The sequence below is a fragment of the Sarcophilus harrisii genome, chromosome 2 (assembly GCF_902635505.1).
Source record: "Sarcophilus harrisii chromosome 2, mSarHar1.11, whole genome shotgun sequence".
In the NCBI taxonomy this organism is placed as follows: domain Eukaryota; kingdom Metazoa; phylum Chordata; class Mammalia; order Dasyuromorphia; family Dasyuridae; genus Sarcophilus; species Sarcophilus harrisii.
The window spans coordinates 623,059,948-623,080,871 of NC_045427.1; the positions used below are offsets into that span (position 1 = coordinate 623,059,948).

Here is a 20,924-nt window from a genome sequence, read left to right on the forward strand (position 1 = left end):
TGCCTTGGAAATTTGAAGTAACGGTGAAAACTACAAGTTTTCTATTTGTCCAAGAGATTTCGGAGACCTCCAATATTCAGGTGGGAGGGAAGGAGCCATCGCTGGATTGGGAGTCAGACTGATTTGGGGACATGGCTGGATTTCCAGGACTCAGGGGATAGAGGGTAAGTTAAGCATTTGCCCCTCCGTGGATTGGTTGGGATCGGGCAGCCCTATGGACTGCCATTGCAAAAGAAATCCTGAAGTAATGGACAGGGAATTGGATTAGGAGGCAAGCGACACAGAAGTTCCAGTTTTGACTAATTGGAGTAGAAGTCCGGGTTCTAGGTTCAAATCTTGCTTCTGACACATATATTGCCCGTGTGACCTTAGGCAGAAGGATCCCTAAGCGTCAGATCCTTTTTCTTCAAACAAGGCGTGGGACGAGCCGCTCTGGTTGGAGGCCCCCCTCCCAGCTCTGGCTTTCCGTGATTCTTTGAATCCCACCTGAACTTACTACACGTCAGCATGGCCCCTGTGCAGCTGCTGATAGCAGGGGAGGACTCAGATTCCAGACCCCCGAGAGACTCGGGGTTTGCTTTGTCCTGTGGGCAAGGGCAAAGCCAGGCGTGAGGGCTGGTGATACTTAGGGCCGGGTACGGAAGATTGGGGTTCTTTTTTTTTTTAAATGTCTCACCGCCCCGCCCCTCCGAAAGTGAAACCATTTCCCTTCAATTGCTGAAGGTCCGCCCAGTCCCCACCCCCAGCCTGTCCCTGCCCACTCTCTGTGGACAAGCCGCAGGTGGTCGGCCCTACCTGGCCCGGGACCATGGTAATGCTGAAGGGAATCCCCGAGCTGCTCTCCCCCGAGCTGCTCTTCGCCCTGGCAAAGATGGGGCACGGAGATGAGATTGGTAAGAACCCCGAAGTCCGACCTGGGACTGCCTCGAGAGGCTGGGGGACGGATAGACGGGGCACGCTCCCGGTGTCCCCTCCAGCCATGTAGTGTTCACTTCTCAGTCCCCGACAGTCACCCCCACACTCCGCCGCCACCTCCTCCCCTCAGCGCGGTCCTTCGGGACCTCCTCTCCCCCCAAGATCCCCTGACAGCTCAGCTTGACCCCAGGACAGGAAGTCAGGTGACCCGGCCCTAGGCTTCCTTCAGCCTGCAAGCCAAGCAGCCTCGGGCTATTTGAATCTCAGTTGGATTCCCCGCAAAGAGAGAAAGCTTTGGGGGTCTGGCCCCTTAAGGAGTTTCCTGACGACCTCGGATTTTCCTCCTCTCTACATTTTCTTCTATCCCCAAGAAAAGAACGCCAGCCCGTGTAAATACAATTCGCATGATTTGAAAATCCACATTCATAAAAATTTCTTGGCAAGATTCCTGTGAAGATTGAACTTTCCTAGGCCATCTTAGGCAGGATTTGATTTACCAAAAAACAGAATTTTTCTGCCCTTATGTCTGGTGTCCAGAAGTGTGGCTCAGCTTTTCCAATCACCAGCCCCTAGAATTCCCTACCAGCCTTTCTCCAGGCTGTGTCCTAGTCACAGCACACTCGCGGCAGGGCGTGGTAATAGCCCGAGGAAATTATGACTTTTTGGGGGATCTGGTTCCTATTGATTTCGGCTTATGCAGCAGGAAGAAGTTGTGGGGTTAGCAGAGTTTCAAGGGTCTTTTTCAACTCTATGGGGCCCTGATATCTGCTTTCCTGGCCTAAGGAGACATACATCAGCAGGGACCAGAACAAGAAGATGCTTATGTTCGGAACCAGCTCTCTGGATTTTCCAGGGTTACCTCAGCTATATGTGATAAAGTAGATAGAGGGACATTTTCACTTATTCTGATGTTTAATTGTGTAGCTGATCAACCCCAGGAGATCTACTTGACTGTGAGATGGCCCCCCCAAAAAAACCCCAAAACCCTAAATTGACTATTGCAAGTCAATTATTTCAATGTTTTAAAACTGACTGCTATATTGACCCTGTACCCCCCTGCAAAAATTCACTCTTCTCTGTTTGGGGAAAGTTTTGCAAACCCCCCTTGCCAAGGCCCTTGTAGCAAGACCTGGAGGTAAGAGCACTGGCCAGGAGCTCGATTGCAATCCCAGTTCTATCACTGACACACCCTGTGACTTTGGGCATTGGTTACTAATTACATTTATTATCATCAGTTTGTGCTCTAATAAATGGGTACAGCAATTTCAATGACCCTTGCATTTCCAGCATTAGTCAGTCCTAGATGAATCATTTGTGTTAATGTATCAGTTTTTCTTCCCCATTTATGGGAGGAGAGCACAAACTCCTAGATAGTGGGGACTGTTTTATTTTTGTCTTTGTATTCCCAAAGCCTAGTGTCTGGCTAGAAAAAAAAAATGCTTTTTGAATGGAACAATAGCAATGATCATCTCTTTTACATGTTATTGTTCTTTTTTGTTGTTAATTCTGTGGCTATATCTTCCTTCTTTTGACTTCCCAGAAAACTTAGCTCCCAAGACACATGGAATTTAGCTTGGCCAAAACAGATTTAATTATCTCCCCTCCAAAATCCACCCTTTTCCAAACTTCCCTGTTGCTATGTAAGGTACCACCATCCTTCCATTTAACCAGTTTGACCACTTTGGTGAGTCATTCTAACTCTTTGCCAATATTCAATCTGTTGTCAAATCTTATTTCTGTTTCCAGTCTCTTGCATATGTCATCTTCTCTCCTCTCATACAATGACTAGTTCAGGCCCTTATTAATTTTTGCCCACTAGGAAACTTCATAGTTGTTCTTGATTCCTCAAATCTCCCCCCACTTCACTTTGATGGAATCTTAGCTGCTGTCCCAACCCCAATAATCCTTTCACTTTCCTTCTCATAGACCTCATAAACAAAGGGGTTTTTTACCTTTTCCTACATATATTAATCTAATCTTTGGGACTTTTGTGAGATGGTCCAAAAATATGCTATATTTCCTCAAATCTTTCAAATTTCCTGCTCTGCTCAGTGCTCCTGTTTTGTTTTTGTTTTTTTCTTTTTTCTTCTTACTTTTCCTTCTCTTTATAAACTCTCACCTGACTCTGCTGGGATTGCCCCTATCCTGTAAGGCAGAGGCCCCCGAGCTACTCCAAATAAATCCCCTTGCTTGATTTGGACATGTTTTGGGTCTGAATTCTTTCAGAAACAACACCTTGACCTACATTCTGGTACCCCAACAAGTTTATCCTCCATTCATCTTCCAAAGTATTATTTTTCAATCACAGGATTGTTATGGAACCGACCCATATATCCCCTCCATAAACTCTAATGGCTCCAAGAGCTTTTACCTCTAAGAGCTTTCAAAGCTCTTCCTTTCCAGGTCCTTCCTTCCTTCTTTCATTCCTTCCTAATCTTCTTCCATATTACTTTTGCAATAAACTCTATGGGTCATCCATGGTGACTTCTTGCTGTCCCAAATACACTATGATCTGAGTCTCTGGTTTCCTTCAAGACTCTGCTTAAGCTCCTCCTCTTGTAGAAGAACCTTCTTGATGCTTTTAGCTATTAATATTGTTACCTTATAACTATTTTATATAACTATTTTAAATAGTATTTCATACTATTATGAAATAGACCTTTGGATGCACTTGTTACATCTCCTGTTAGAGTGTATACTCTTTAATGGCAGGGATTTTATTAAAAAAAAAAAACTTTAAAAAAATTTTATATCCCCAGTGATTAGCACAATGCTTGATTAGTTTGCTATTAACTGATTGATACAAATCCTTTATTTTGCTGTCTTTCCTGGTTGAGAGGACCTGAGCATAGGGGACCTCTAATTTCTGTTTGGTCTTTCAGTAGTCATGTACCCACCAGCCAGCTATTGCACAGTATGGTAGTGACAAGAATGCTGGATTTGGCCTGAGGATCTGTGTTCAGCTACTAACTCTTCCATTTACTATATAAGTGACCTTGGGCAAAACACATTATCTTTTGGCTCTCAGTATTCTCATCTACGAAATGGAAAAATGGTCTCCAAGATTCCTTTCAGCTCTAAACTGATGCTCCTCTGATCTTGGCTATTGTTTTTGTTGGGGCTGGTGATGATGATTTAACACCTCCTGCCTTTTTCAGTTCTTGCAGATGCCAATTTTCCTACGTCTTCCATATGTCAGTGTGGCCCTGTGGAAGTCAGAGCAGATGGTGAGTCCCTTGCTTTCTTCCCACCCCATCCCCAGATGCACAAGGATCAAAATGAAAAAAAAATTCACCTTATCCTTTAGGGTAAGGTTTCAGATTTGCTGTTAACTACTGTGGGAGGTTTTTCATCTCTTTAAGATGCTTAGAAGTCATGTGCAAGAAAATGAATGAGGTATCAGAAGTGGGTCAGAGAGAGACATCTGTGGAAGGCTGGAGAGGGCTGGATTGGAGTCAGGAAATCCTGCTTCAGGCACTCGGTAGCTGTGTAATCTCTGGGCAAGTTCTTTTAGCCTCAGTTTCCTCATCTGTAAAAGGGGATGATAGTAACATCTAAGTTATAGCTTTGTTGTGAGGAGTAAATAATATCAAATAGGCAAAGCATCACAGACCTTAGAGCATCTCAGAAAGGTGGCATATTAAAATAAGCAGTGAGTTCCAGTTTTAGTTGCCATTTATTAGCTATCAGTAGAGTACTGGACTTAAGATCTTAACCTCAAGCCATGGCTCTGACACTTACTATTGGTATGATTTTGTACAAGTTGTTTAAACACTCTGGATTGTGTGTGTGTGTATGTGAGAGAGAGAGAGACAGAGAGAAACAGGGAGACAAGAGACAGAGAGAGACAGAGAGACAGAAACAGGGAGACAAGAGACAGAGAGACAGAGAGAAACAGGGAGACAGAAGAGACAGAGACAGAGACAGAGAGACAGAGAGAGACAAAGAATAAGGGTTCATCTAGATGTCCTTTGAAATACCTCTCAATTCTAAAGTTATGCTCCTTCAATTCTAATAGGAATCAGAAAGACCAAAGTTCAAATATGGCCTCAAATATTTACTCTGTACCTCTGGGCAAGGGACATAATTTCTGTGTGCCTCAGTTTCCTCAGCTGTAAAAATGAAATAATCACACCTATAGCTTAATATGTGTAATTAACATATTCCTTACCTTCTCAATGTAGAGGAAGGGGGAAGAGAATCTGGAACTCAAAACTTAAAAAGAAAAATGCTAAAAATAAATACTAAGTTAAAAATGTAAAAATAATAAAAAAAAAAAACAGCACCTATCACGCAGGATTGTTTTGAAAAGCAAATGGGATAACATGTATGGTGCTTTGTGAACCTTAAAGCATTATACAAAATTAGCTAATAGCTAAATTCCATTTCAGGGATATTATTCATATATTTTCTATGAGCCCAAAGATCAGTTGAGGTCATTCATGTATGTCAAGCATTTGCAAGCATATGTGCTTTCTAAAGATAAAATGCTATGCAATTTGGCTGAGTTGCTATCTCATTCTGAGGCAGGGCACTGAGAAGATGACCTTCCAAAATTTTGCTATTTCTATATGCATGTTTTTCAGTCAGAGGTTTTAGTCAATATGATTTCATCAGGAAAGTAAGATCCAGTTTGAGAAAATTCCTTCTACTGCTTAATATCTGAGTTCTCCAGAGCAGACTGATAAAAGGAGTCTTCTCACTCTATATCAGTGCAGGTCATTGTCTTCAATTTATTGGCTTACAGAGTTCACTGAGGGCACTGAGAAATTAAGTGACCCATTCAGGGTCACATAGTCATTATGTAAAAGAGGTTGCTTCTAAGCCCAAGTCATATTGACTCCAGGGATACCCTCTATTCATTAGAGAAGAGTGCCTAGGACTAGCTAGATGATATCTGGAAATGAGCAGATATGAAGACAGCTTCAAACTGGGAAGGGATTCTGGAAAGATAGCAGAATAGGCCATAGAATTCCAAGCTCTCCCGGATTCCTTCCACAAACAAGACAAAATAGTATCTTAGGGTGAATATAGTGCAGCAAAAAGAAAAAAAAAGTTGGGGCATTGTAGTAGTCCTCTTAAGGTACATGAAGAATGCTTGAGAAAAGACCCTTGGATGGATATTCTACCAGGGTGAAGGGCAAACACCTGTAGGCTGTCTCTGCTAAAACCACAAACAACAAGCCCAGGGGCAGCTGGGTTGGGAAGTGGGGGCTAGAGATGCTAATACAAAAACAAAAACAAAATAACCCAATGTAAAAATGTGCTAACAAAGGAGAAAAAACCAAACAATTGACAACAATGGGAATAGAGAAGATCAGGACTCCTTTTCACAGGGGGATGCTGAAGGGAAAAAAAAAGTCTCTCCTACCCCTAAGAGTAATATCAAATGGTCACCTCCCCAAAAGAGATAAAGAATTAAAAAGGGTTTTAAAAATCAAACTAGAGAAACCAAGAAAACCAAAAAAGTCAACCAATTATACAAGAGATCCAAAGTCTTAAGGAAGAAAACAACTCCTTGAAAACTAGAATTGCACAAGGGGAAGTAAGTGAAGTTAGGAGACCAAGAAATAATAAAATAAAATTTAAAAAATGAAAAAATAGAAGAGAATGAAAAACATGAGAAAAACAATAGATCTGGAAAACAGATCAAGAAGAAAAAACATAAGAATAATCAGATTACCTGAATACTATAATAAAAAAAAATCTTGATATAGTAATATAAGAAAGAAAAATTACCCTGAAGTTTTAGAAAAAGAAGGAAAGTAGAAATTGAAAAAAAAAATCTACCAATCACTACCTGAAAGAGATCCCAGGATCAGAACTTATCATAGCCAAGTTCTCCAAACTCTAGGTTAAGGAGAAAATATTACAATCAACAAGAAAAAAAAAAAATTTAAATACTACAGAGCCACAATTAGAATCACATAGAGCTCAGCATAGTTTATACAAGTATTAAGCACTTAATGGATGCTGGAGGTAAATTTAATACATGATAAAATGGAATTCTACTAAGTCTTTTAACAGCATGTTATGCTGTTATATATTCACTGCACAAACAAGCAAAACAAATGAATAATGACCACCTTTTTTATAGAGCTTTAAGATTTGCATTGCACTTTAGGTATATTCTCTCATGATACTCATAAAAGTTTTGTACTGTTGTTATTTTCATTCTTTAAATGATAAAACTGAGGCTGAGAGGATAGTTACTTTACCAGGGTCAAACAGATATTCTTCTCCACCAGGCAACTAAGTAGCACATGTTTGTGCATACTATCCACAATGCTACTTAGTTGCCTGGTGGAGAAGAATTTCCATTACAAAATACCAGTGACTGTCATCTGGCCTCTGTTTAATGAGACGAAACCTGTGATCTCCTCACTTTGGGACAGTTCTATTTGTCAGGAGGTTCTTCCCATTAAATTGTAAGCTCCTTGGGGGCAGGGACTGGTTTTTGGTTTTTTGGTTTTGCCTCTCTTTGTATCTCTAGTGCTTGGTATAGGGCCTGGCACAGAGTGAGCACATAAGAAGTATTTCTTATTTGTTAATTGATTCCTGAGATCAAGCACATGATTTTACCTGCTAACAACTTTCACCTACTTTTCCTAGTTCTGCTTTGGATGTGCCCTGTTTGGGCAGATCTAAACATTCTTTTACAGGATGGGTTTTCAAGTACTTGAGGATTTCTGTTGTGCCCTTTGACCTTCCCACTCCCCAAATTTCTGTTCCAAGCAAAATATCCTAAGATCTTTTGATCATTCTTCAGGTGGTGTAAACTTGAGGCCCTTCACCTTTCTGCTTGCTCTCCTCTGAACATCCTTCCCTTTATCTGTGTCCTTCCTAACTTGTGCTGATGAGAGCTAACCACCAGATTCTAGTTGAAGCTTGACTAGGGCAGAGTATCATTGGCAACATCATCACTACCTCTTTGGCTTTTGGAATTCTACCTAACAGCACAGTCCAAAATTGAATGAGCTTTTTTAAATTTTAAAAATTTAACCTAGCCTACGGGGTTGCTCTCATATTCTAATATGATACTGGATGGAAGAGTGCTCTGAAAAGTATTGCAGTAGTTTAGGTTTGCAAAGGATTGCTATTAGCCATGGCGGGAGAGATCTCAGAGGAAGTGAAAGTCATCATTCCTCTTCGCTAGTCAGATTTCCCTGTCCCAGAAGCCTCTGCTCATAGTCTTAGATTTTAAACTGCATCCCCACTGTCTGGCTCCACTGAGGCTGTCTTTGCTGTCTTTGTGTTTGCAGGCTTGAGTATCCCACAGCTACTGGAGTCCATCTTGAAGCTGCTTCCCTTGGATACTTATGAGCCAAATTCGGTAAGACTACCTTCAGGCCTTGGGCTAAGGGATAGGGATAGCAAGATGACTTAGAAGACAGGGAACTTCTGAGGCCACAGAAATTGCAGAATCTTATCCAGGAAGAATCCTTAGAGATCCATTAGTCCAACCTCTACAAGAAAGGAATCCTTTCTGTAGCATCTGCAACATCCCCAACAAGTCATCATTTAAGCTTTGCTTGCAGACCTCGAGGGAGAAGAAAAGCTTGGAAACTATCATTTTTTACCCTAGTGAAGAGAGTGGGAAACCCCTGGGTTCCTGGATTCAGTTTTATGAGCACTATTTTCTCTTTGCTTCAGTTTTTCTGTGTACCAAACTATAAAAAAAATTGTTTGCTGTCATTCATGCCCTCTTCTTCAAAAACTAGTTTATGCAGTGCTTTATAGCAGTTTAATTAATGCTGTTTTGTCATTAACTTGATATAAGACTTTGGAGAAATTATTTCCTGTTCTCTCTGCCTCAGTTTTCTCATATGTAAAATGAGAGGTTTGGGCTTCATGCCAAGGGGTAAGAAGCCTTCACTTCCTAGAGCTGCCTCTAAATGGAATGATTAATCTCTGGTAGTGATAGCCTCTCTGCCATTGGAGATCTTTAATTCAAAGGCTAGGTACACACTTGTTGGAGACGCTTTAACAGGGATTCCATTTGGGGGTGACTTGAATTAATGGCCACAGAGATCTTTTCCAGCTCTTCAGTTTGGTGATTCTGTGATTACTTGATCTCTGAGGATCCTTCCAACTCAAATATTCTCTGAATCCACACTTCTGCCATCTTCTTCCCATTTGAACTGAATGGCCATGAGCACTTCCCTCCCAGTCTTTGGAGATTTCTTTGATTGGGTACAGCCTGTCATAAAATCATAGGAAAGAGTGATAATTAGTTGGGGTATGCTGACCAACTCTTCCCATCCTCTTTACAGGTAGTGATCATGGACCTGGTAGAAAGTGACAAGGCCAGAGGTCTCCAGATCCCTGTGTGGGAAACCTACAAAAGCCTTCTGCTTAAGGCTGGCCTCAAAGTGAGTTATTTGACTCTTCTGTCACATAATAAGGAAAAGGGTGGGTAGCCCCAAGAGGTCAGGTGGGAAAAAGTCTATTGGTAACATAGGCCCCTGAGGGCAATTGGTGACATATCTTATATTCTAGTGGCTTTGTGCATAGTTCTTGCTCAGTGTTTTCAGTCATATATGACTCTTCCTAAGAGTCATTGGGTTTTTTTTTTTGGCAAAGATACTGGAGGGGTTGACCATTTCCTTCTCCAGTTCATTTTGCAAATGGCCAACAGGATTAAGCGACTTTCCAAGGTCACCCATAGTAAATGTCTGAGGCCAGATTTGAACTTAGGAAGCTGAGTTTACCTGATTCCAGGCTTGCTACTCTATCCATTGCACTGGATATTGCAGTGCTGGCTGCCCTCCCCTATTAAGATATAAATGCTTTGTGACTGAGGGGTGTTTCATTCTTTATATTCATTCTGCCATAGTGCATGGCACCAGGTAGGTAGGCACTTAGTACATAATACCTAGCATTTTTATAGTGCTTTGGTTTGTGAAATGCTTTCCATATGTTATCTTATTTGTTCCTCACAACAATACTGTGAAGGTACTTTTTTTCATTAGATATAGAAGTGGAGACTGAGAGCTTAAATGATTTGTCCAGGACTAGTAAGAGCCTGGGTGGAACTTGAATTTGGTTTATCCTGACTCCAATTCTTATACTCAGCCACCTTGCTGCCCCATAGCATCTTTGTTGATTGTTTAATTCACATTAATGTTATTGGTATCACTGGCTGTTTTATATATGGGCTTTCTCTTATGAACAAAGGTTTCCTTCCCTCCCTTGAGTTTTGGGCTTCAAAAACAAGCCACTTGGCTCCAGAATCTTTGCTATAATAACAACAATAGCATATAATATATAATATATTTTATATGTATGTATATATAATAATAATATAATAACAACATAGCAATAATCTCTGAACTAAGAATCAGGAGCAGTGAGATCTAGTTCTTATACACTATTAACTGTGTGTTTTTTCTCAGTCTCCTTTTATGTAAAGTGAGTACATGATTTCTTTCCTTCCCTTGTAGATGATACTTTAATGTAAAATCCTCCTGAAATGTTTATAGAGCCATAGCAGTGAGAAGTGGTAGGGATCAGGCCAGTGTTGTCAAATAGAAACTGGGGCTGCTAATCAATCCAAAAGGGCATCTGTGAGCTGCATGTTGATTTAGTTTTAAAATGTAATACCATCTGTATTTTACTGTTTTTTTTTTTTATTTATTTTGTCAGTATATCCCAGTTGTTATTATTTTTGGTACATTTTGTTTGGTGAGGTGATTTGTGTTAAGTGACTTGCTCAGGGTCAAACAGCTAGTAAAGCATTAAGGGTTTGAGGGTGAATTTGAACTCAGATTCTCCTGACTTCAAGGCTGGTGCTCTATCCACTGTGCTATCTGGCTGCCCACATGCCTCTTCCTCCCCATTATTTTTCAGTCTAGTTTGGCTAGCCTAGCCAAATGTAACTGGGGCAGCATGTTTGATGAGTCTTCCATAGAGGAATCAGAAGAGACCTGAGTTTGAATCCCCTCTTTGATGCTTACTAGCTCTGTGATCATGGCCAAATCCAGTAGACCAAACATCTGCCTTAAGCTACATTACAGACAGGATATTAAAATAAAGGGAAGAAGGGAAAGGCAAAGATTTAAAAGAACATCAAAGAATAGGTGCCAAAGGGAGAAGATCTATACGAGACAAAATGATAACTTGTCTATAAACACTGGGGAGATAGCTGGAATTTGCAAACTAAATATTAATTCTGGAGTCATAGCTACTTATATTACATGTTCTACTTAAGTACATAGAGATAAAAAAGCTAAGCCAGAGTTTCCCTTTTCACTAACCAGTTAATCACTTGAGCTACAATTTTTAGTCTCATTTTGATTTTTTTACATGAATTCCTTGTCTTTCATAAATGGAAGTAGTGAAAGTAGGTTAGAAATTCTCTTAAGACATACCCATGACTTAGGAAGTTTATCATAAAGAATTTATGACATAATTAGGCAGCTAGGTGGCATAGTGGATATACCAATGACAACTAGCATTTATACAATGCTTTAAGGTTTGCAAAAGTCTTTATAAATAATAATTCATATTATCCTTCTCACAGCAACTCTGAAAGGCTGGAATGCTTCTTATTCCCAACCTATAGATGAGCAGACTGAGGCATTGTGTGACTTGCCCAAAGTCACACAGTTCAAGTCTGAAGTCACATTTGAACTCAGATTTCCCTATCTTGGAGTCCAACACTATCCACTATATCATCTGGTTGCCCTTAGTGTATATGCTAGCTGCTTAAATTAGGTCCTTTAACATCCTCTGGATCATATGACTCTGGAAAAATCACTTAATCTCTCCCAACTTCAATGCTTTCATCTGTAAAATCATCTGTAAAATGGGGATAATAATAATAGGACTTATCTCCCACGGTTATTTTGAGGATTAAATCAGACAATATTTGTTTTTTAAAAAGAGCTTAGTATAGTACCTGGCACACAGTAGGTGCTATATAAATGTTTATCTCCTCTCTTCCCAAAATTTTTGACCCATTCCTATACTCCAGGCTTAGTCATATTCTGTAAATAGAGATTGTGATACGACTGGCAATCAATATAGGGGACTTGTGGGTAAGGAAACTACTCTACCAATGTAAATTGATACCTTCTCTGAAAATGATAATCTTGGAGAGATTATAGCTGCAATATAGCACGGAAAGGGTAACTAAATTGCCTGACTTTAAGGCCAGCTTTCTATCCAGAACATCATGTTGCCTTTGCTATGTAAAAGTAAAAAAATAAATACAAGCTTAGTAAAAATGCTAGACTAATTTGATGCTCACTTGGAAAAATGTTCTCTCTTTAAAACACATTGCCAAGTACAATAATATCAGGAACAATTGATATAAAAAGCAGCATCTTCCAGGAAGACAATTTAAGCCTCCTAGTGTGGAGCCTATTCTTAAACCTATTAGCATCTTGTGATGGCTCACTCTTGAAAGTGAAAGAGAGGTATGTCAAAACAATACATGAATCATTTAATGTATATTGGTAACATCAATTTACATTATGTGGTTTAACTGAAAAACAAATTAAATTAGATACTTTATCTTGTGGGATATAAAAATGTCATTTGGATTTGATAAGTATAAAATTCTTAATGTACACCGATGAAAACAGAGACTGAAGACTTGGAGCTTGAATTCAAAGGTCAAACTGAATCAGTGATTGAAGGTGATACTTATGAATACCTTAGCCTTTTCCAAGCAAGGTACATTAAACATGATCTGACAAGAGCAAACAAACTTCTCTTTACAAAGCAATAACAAAGGCTAATTATAGGTACACAATATTGGATTTAGCTAATGTAAGCAAATAGTCTCTATTGGAGACTACAGAACAGTCAAAATCCAAGAGTGTTATCATATTTACGTATATATATATATATATATATATATATATATATACACAATATATACACACAAACATAAAGCTGTAGACATACATATATTCATTCCCACCCACAGACATACACATATACATATAGTTATATACACACATACATAGCTGTGTATATTCAGACAAACACACACACACACACACACACACATGTGTGTGTGTGAAATTACCTATATGTAAATCTGTATCTAATACAATATTAGTATGGTTGATATTTAATGTAGATTTCTCTCTATCCAAGAGTATTATCAAAAAACTCTATGGACAACATTCATATGAATTCAACCAAGAATATATAGATAAATGGCTTAATCACATGTAATTGATTATAGCAACCAAGAAGTCTATATAGATGCAGGACCATATCATTGCTATGAGAAACAACAGAAAAGTCATTTTGAGGAAGCCAGGACTCATTGATAAATGCAGATTATGCAATGAAATGTTGGAAACTGCAAAAAATTACTGCAGATTGCAAATTTGCAAACAAGACAGCAAACAATCTGATATAGACTAAACATGTGTAATCCTTTTAAATATATTTACATACCTGTCATGTTGTCTAAGAAAAATCAGAGTAAAAAGATCCAGAAAGAAAAAGCAAGCAAACAAAAAAGGGTGAAAATGCTATGGGTCAATCTATATATTCAGTCTCCATAGTTCTCTCTCTGGATGTGGATGGCATTTTCCATTCCAAATCTATTGGAATTGTTTTGCATCACCAAATTGCTGAGAGGAGCCAAATCCATCGGTTGTTGATCAATATTTTTAACAGATGTCACCATTTCAAATACTTATAATCTCCCAACAAAATGGAATGAAAAGCTTTAAAAAATTAGAGACTTGTGGAAGAAATTAAAACCATGTGGGAATGAGATGAGTATGTGTCATCCCTGACATCTTTTCTATTATGGGAGTTGGCTCAAAGATGCTTTCAATGAGTCAAATTAGAGTTAATCCTAATTCTGTATTTTCAGGAACTATGTTTAAAAATAACTGAATCAATACACTTTATATACTAGGACTTTTTCTCATTATTTTTGATTTTTAATCCAATATTGTTTTTTTTAATATATGTTTATAGGGGTTTCTTTGGAACTATATAAAGTATGAATGCTTTATATGAAGTACATAAATATTTGGTTGTTATTTGAAAGAGTCATTGATATTCTCATCTTTTGTTAATAAAAATGTGATGCTGTATATTAAGAAATATGAGATCAGGGTTGGAACAGGGAGGAAGGTGAGTTTGAGTCAATTTGTGGATTGGATCCAAATGTATTTTCTAGTTTTGCAAAGAAGTTAGAAGTTCAGTGACCTCTCTGGATGTTACCATTGTGCTGTTCATGACTTTAATGGTATGTAAGCATTCTAATCCATATTTGATCCTCTCATATTTTTGTTATTTTACTTATTTTAACCAGCCAGTAAACATTTACTAAACATATAAGAAGAGACAGAAGACAGTTCCTCCTCTTAAGTAGCTCACATTCTAATGGGGGAGATGACAAAAAAATAGATATGTACAAATAAACTCCATACAGATTAAATAGGAACTAATTAAAAGAGCACTAGAATTAAGGGATTGGGAAACACCTCCTGTAGTATATGGAATTTTAATTGGGACTTGAAAGGAGCCCAAGAAGCCAGTAGTCAGAGAGGAAGAGCAAAATCATTCCAGGCATTTGGGACAGCCAGAAAAATGCCCAGAGCCAAAACAAGTGCCTTGTTCTTCATGGAAGAGCCAGAAGTCCATTGTCACTAGACTGATAATATATATATCAGGAAGTAAGGGATTTTAGATATGAAGAACTCTAAATGACAAATACAAGATTTTTTTTTCTTTTCTTTTCTTTTTTAGGTTATATATGTACATTTTTTTTTAACATATTTCCACTTGAGTCAGGTTGGAAGAGAACAATCAGAACAAAATGGAAAAACCATGAGAAAGGGGGAAAAGGTGAAAATAGTGTGTGTTGATCCACATCAAGTACAAAATTTTCTATTTGACCCTGGAGGTGATAGGGAGCTATTAGAGTTAAGTGGAATGTGGAGTTAAGTGGAAGGAATAATGGTTAAATTTGTGCTTTAGGAAAATCACTTTGGTTGCTGGAGTATAGATTGGAGTGGAAAGAGACTTGAGGCAGATGATCCCAGCAGCTATTGGCATTAGTCTAGGTATAAAGTAATGATGATGGACACCAGGTAATGGCAGAGTCAGAGGAGAGAATAAGACCAAACAGAGAGATGTTACAGAGGTGAATTCAACAGAAGTCAGAGATAATTAGGAATTGAGGACAACTCCTAAGTTTCAAGCCCGAGAGACTTGGAGGATGGTGTTGTCCTTTATAACAAAAAAGGAAGGTAGAAGGTTTTAGGAAAAAAGGTGAGTTTGATTTTGGACATGTGGAATTTAACACGTTTACTGGACATCCAGTTCAATATGTGTGCGAGGCAGTTAGAGATATTAAGTGAAAAGAAATTTGCCCCATCTCTCCTTTGGGGAATTCTTTCTCACCTCAAATGTCTGCTTTTGAAGCCTCTAAATTTAGTTTTTGACTGATTTCAAATTATTTAACTAGCTTGTCTGTTTTTACTCCTCATGGTCTTAACTTTTCAGCTTTTCTTTTTGATTGTTGATTGAAAATTTCAAGAATTTCTGGATTTTATTGCATTTTTTCTCCCACCCAGATTCCACTCTTTCTTTCTGCCCTTAATTTGACAATCTGCTAACACTTTTGACTACACTCAAAAACATGTTACTGATGTTATGAGAGGCATCATGGAACAATGAATAGGCCTCTAGACTTGGAATCACAAGGACCTGAGTTGGGATCTTGCCCCTCACACTTCCTAGCTATGTGATGTTCAGGGTGTCACCAGACCTCCTTGTGCTTCATTTTACCTTAGATATACATGGAGGGATTGGGCTTAATAATTTTTAAAGTCCTTTCTGACCTTCCCTTTATGGGTCTATATGCTTCCATTGCCTTTCTAAGACTTGTCTTCAATAGATGTCTTTCTTTTTTTCTTAATTAAATTTTTTGTGTGTGAGAGACAATTAGGGGTTCAGTGACTTCCCAGACTCACACAGCTAGGAAATGTTAAGTGTCTGAGGTCAAATTTGAACTCAGGTCCTCCTGACTTCAGGGCTGGTGCTCTATCTACTGTGCCATCTAGCTGGCACTTCAATAGATTTCTCAATCTACCTCTGCCTCAGCCTCCTTTCTTCCTATGGTTCTATACATTGGTCATAGGTTTGTTACATATTATTCTATACAGTTTTTGAAATGTTTTTTCTATACTCAGTCAAATAATTCATTTGTTCATGAGAATTAGAGAGGCTATCAGCTCTTTGGAGTTACTCTGCTTTGGTATAGTATAGTTGGTCTGTCAGTTGACTCTGTGCTAACAAACTGTTAAAAAAAGACTTTTTGAAAATCTATTCTAAGTATGCTCACCTCTACTGCAAAGTTGTTTTAAACCTTGGAGTTATTTTTTGCCATCTGCTGCATTGTTACACAATGCTCCTGGTGTTCATGCTAGGTGGAGCTTTTCGCTGTTTTCAGGTTCCTCTACGTCTCTTTCTTTAGATTAAAGTCACTCTGCCATTTCCATGTTTAGTCTGTCTAATCTGGGATTAGGAATGAAGTTATTTCTTCAAATTGCCATGCACTAATATGCAGTATCTTGCCATGGGGCTTCGAGTGGAGAATATTGTTGAAAACAGCAATTCAAAATCTTTGCTAAGATCTTTCCAGTTTTATCAGGTAGTCCTGATATATAGTTTAAAAGCATTCATAATGTCAATATGTAATAATAATAATGTAGTGCCTACTGTGTACCGGGCACTGTGCTCAGCATTTTTCTGTTTACTCCAGTGCAGAGACACCCCAACATGAAAACTGCCTCAACCAGTGCAGATTAGCAAGTTACATATGATATGTAATGTTGGGGAGTCCCTCCTGGGACTTGATAAGTTAAGGGACTTTACAACCTGCCCCTTTCCTACCTTTTCAGGCTTCTCACGCTTCCCTCCACACTGACTACAATCCAGCAACAAGGGCCTTCTTGCTGTTCCTCACACACAACACAGAGCCCATATCTTAGTTCTGTGCTATTTCCCCAGCTTTGCCCCATTCCCAGAATGCTCTATCTCTTCCCCTCTGTCTCCCTGCTTCTTCAAGACACAGCTCCCATTTCACCTTCTACAAGAGGCTTTTCTAGTCCCCTCCATTGCTAATACTTTTCCTTTGGGATTACTGCCCCCCTTTACATTGTATATAACTTATATGCACATAGTCATTTACATTTTCTCTCTCTAGTGAGAATGTGAGTTTCTTGGGGACAGTCACCTTGTTTTTGCCTTTCTTTGTGTCCTCCCATACTTAGCATGCTGCTTGGCACATTGTACATGTTTAATAAATGCTTATTGATTGACTGATTAATTAATATTATATAGCCCTCAATTTCAGACTGATGATCGTGACCCTCTGCTTTAGTTTTACTATGTGAACTCAAGCCTTACTGATGTGATTTTTCTGATCACATTCTTCATTGGGCTCCAGCTCCTAACCCTCCCCATCTGCCCGTGTCCATGAAGTACTGTAATTTATAGATTCCTAGCATCTAACTTCTGCCCTTAATTACTTCTCATGGACTCGGGCCTGGTAGGCAGCCTTCACTGGTTGAGATCCAATGTGGCATCTACTTAATTGTTGGGTTCAGACTCAAGACCGCAGTCACTGTTCCATACCAAAGAATGAAAATTGCTGCATTTTAATTTTTTGGCATTAGAAACAACTAAACTTCCATACTCTCCTTATCCAATTCAGCCTTTCTTCTTTCCCTCCCCTCCCTCTGTGGATCTCATACCTCTGAGGCCTTTGTCCAGTGAATTCCTGTTCCTTCAAAGTTCCCCTTGTATTCTGGAATGATTTCTGTCCTGGTCTTTGTAGGAAAACGAGTATTTGAAAGAAGGCAAGTAATAAATCATAGTTTTAGAACTAAAAGGGTCGTTTGAGGTCAGTCAATAAACATTTATTAAGCACCTACTATGTGCCAGGCATTCTGTTAAGCACTGGGAAAACAAAGAAGGGAAAAAGACAGACCCTGCTTTGAAAGAGTTTACAGTCTAATGGAGGAGATCATTTAAGATCATTTAATCCAACCCCTTCCTTTTATGGATAAGGAAAATTAATCCCACAGAGTGTAAGTCACTGGCCCTTCATTACATGGCTAATAAGTGTCAGAGTCAAGATTTGAATCCATATTTTCTTGACTCTTAAGCTCATTGCTTTATCTCTTATCACAGTGTCCAAGTCCCCTTTGTCTCTCTTATTTTTACTTCCATTAACTGAAAGACCTTCTCCTTTCCCTTTTTGTTTTGTTTTGTTTTGTTTTGTTTTTTTTGATTCCTCCAAGGTGACAGCAGGTAGGGCCGGTCTTAGCTTCCTTTGTGATGGGAACATAATTACATGGCATTGGATCTCTCCTCTAACCATTCTTGCCATATCATCTCTGGAGCTCCAGGGAACGGTAAAGCATCTGTTGCCCTTTGCTACATTATCATATTGCTTTTTTTCTCCCATCCCTGGAAAGTCTGGTGGTTTATTACTGTCTGTCATCAGTCTGGGAAATAGCAACTTAAGTAAAAATTGGGTCTTTGTTCTTCCCAGGCCTCAGAAACCCTCCCTGACTATGGTTCTCCAGTGGTAAATTCGGTACTATCTGATGCTATGGAAAGGATTTTGGCCTGGGTGTCAGGTAACGAGGGCTCTATTCCTGGGTCTGTATGTGAGCCATGTAAACATGGGTAGTCTGTACCACTTCTTGGAATCCATTTCCCTCTTCTGTGAAAGGCCCGGGATAGAACAGATCACCTCTAAGCTTGACTTTGAAGTTCAAATTCTAAGCAAATGCTATTGATCCAACTTAGAAGGGAAATTGAAGCACAGATGGGTTTGCTCACTGCCTCCAACCTACTCTGAAGACATGCTGGGGGCTCTCCTATTACTGAATGTTGTATCTAAGAGACTGACTTTCTGCTGATGGTAGAGCCCTCTATTATCTTTGTGGAGAGATAAAAGATCTTGTGGACATGGAGCCAGAAAGAACTGAGTTCAAATTCAGCCTCAACAAGTCACTTAGTCCATGTGGCAATCAACAGAGCACTGGACTTATATCAGGAAGATTTGGTTACTAGCCATGTGATCCTGAGAAAGTCACTTAACTTGTTTCTGCCTCAGTTTCCTTATTTATAAAGTGGAGATAATAATGGCACTTACTTGCCAGAGTTGTTGTAAGGCTTAAACAAGATGACATATGTAAAAAGTATTGCAAACCTTAAAGCTCTATATAAATTCAGGCTATTTATTATAATGTAATGAAGGAGAAGGGATAAACATACAAATTTTGAATGATGATAATTGCAAAAAACACATATAAATATATATATATATATTTACACATATATATAGAATATAGCAAACACACACACATATATATATATATATATATGTTAGTCTATAACAGCCTTCCAGGTGGTCTGTCTCTTGGGGGATTTATGTTTATAATATGGCTGCATCTTTTTTCCCCGTGTCTGGTGTGAATTAATAATTTACTTATAGTTAATGAAAGTCAGATGTTGTCTCACTGGTGCGACTCATCATCATCTCATCAAAAACAGCTGCATTCTTCCCATTGTGTTTTTTCCAGTGGCAATCAGGAGACTAGGCTGATGGGTGGCTCCCAGAATTGTTTGCCTTTCTGACCAAAGAATCCTAGGCTTTTGAGGAGGTAGAGTTCTTAGAAGTAAATATATACATCCAAAGAGCCAGAAAAGTGGGGGAACCTCTGGGTTAGGACTTCAGGAAAACAGGATTCTTTTCTGGGTCTTATTTCTTGTTTTCTTTGTGACCACTTAGCCTTTGGGAGATGAGTGTGTCTATGAATCTCTGCCTACTTCACAGGGATAATACGAGAATGAGTGAGATATTATGGGAAAAGATTCTTTGAATTTCTGTGAAGAAAAGTACCAGGAAGAGAGAAAGTGGTAGAAGTGGGGGTGGCAAGGCTGATAGGCAGAGGTACTAGAATGGGCAGAGAAGGAGAGAGAGGGAAGATAGAAAAGGAAAGAGGGAGGGAGGATATTTTTTACTCTATTTTAATTTCCTGGGCAAGTTTATCCAATGGAGAGAATGCTGGTCCCTTTAAAAAGTTCACTGTTGTCACTTCTATTGAAATCCTAAAGTCCTGTCTCTCATGAAGGGGCACTTTTGCATCTCTCTCTATACATAATTTGTCTGCAAGTCATCTGAGGGAGGGTATGTCCATGCATGTGTGCATTCATTTGTGTGTGCCCGTGCACCTGGATACTAATTATCCCAGATTTCCTCTCTGTAGACCAAAGCACCTGAGCGTGTGCCATCCTGCATCTGGGATCAGACTGTTATGTGGGCAGGGACAGAGTCGGTGCTTGAGTACAATAAACCAAGCACAGCTGGGCTGAGCATTATAACAAGCCGTGCTAGGCCCGGCTGTCTGGATGGGGCTATTGATTGACCTGATGGCACAAGCAAGAGATCTGATGGTTTACTTAGCTGGTAAGGATACAGCTGTCAAATGACATTTGAGCGATAGTCAAGTTAGGGACTATGTGACTAAAATGTGTCTGTTTTACCTTTTACAATCTTGTTTTTCTGACTCTGTTCGTCCTCTATTTTATAGCCTTGTTTATCTGCTTTCCCCTAGTTAAACTCTCGCTCTGCTCCCTGCCCTCAGTGTACGGCTCTCAGCGGGGAGCCTTAGGCCCTGGCCAAGTCAGTCACCACAAAAGCTAACACCGTCTTGGGTTACATTAAGAGAGACATAGTGTCCAGCACTGAGGAGACGGTACTGCGTTCAGACCACATCTCTAGAGACTGGGATCACTTCTAGGTGTCATATTTTAGGAAAGACCTCCCTCCAGGAGAATGCATTAACTGCTCTTCTCCTCAAGTTCATGGCTGCCCTTTATTCTTGGGAGTAAACTAAAAGGCTGTCAGATGCCTGGAGGAAATCCAGACACGATCATGCCTTATGATGACTAAAGGAAATGGAGGTGTTTAGCTTGGAGAAGTAACTTTGGAAAACAGCATGATA

General features: G+C 39.3%; 1 protein-coding gene across 2 annotated transcripts in view; it reads left to right on the plus strand.

Moving 5' to 3' along the window:
• Positions 1–719: 719 nt before the first annotated feature.
• FUOM (fucose mutarotase) overlaps positions 720–20,924 on the plus strand; it is a 37,915-nt gene continuing 17,710 nt past the window's right edge. Inside the window, exons 1-5 of one of the 2 annotated variants that reach the window (XM_031956680.1) lie at positions 720–893; positions 4,074–4,142; positions 8,178–8,248; positions 9,189–9,287; positions 18,461–18,616. In XM_031956680.1, coding sequence (XP_031812540.1) covers positions 809–893; positions 4,074–4,142; positions 8,178–8,248; positions 9,189–9,287; positions 18,461–18,601 — 465 coding nt within the window. In that variant the 5' untranslated portion in view covers positions 720–808 and the 3' untranslated portion in view covers positions 18,602–18,616. Of the gene's footprint in view, positions 894–4,073; positions 4,143–8,177; positions 8,249–9,188; positions 9,288–18,460; positions 18,617–20,924 lie in introns of those variants that run through there. The other variant, XM_031956679.1, reaches the window with a different exon arrangement.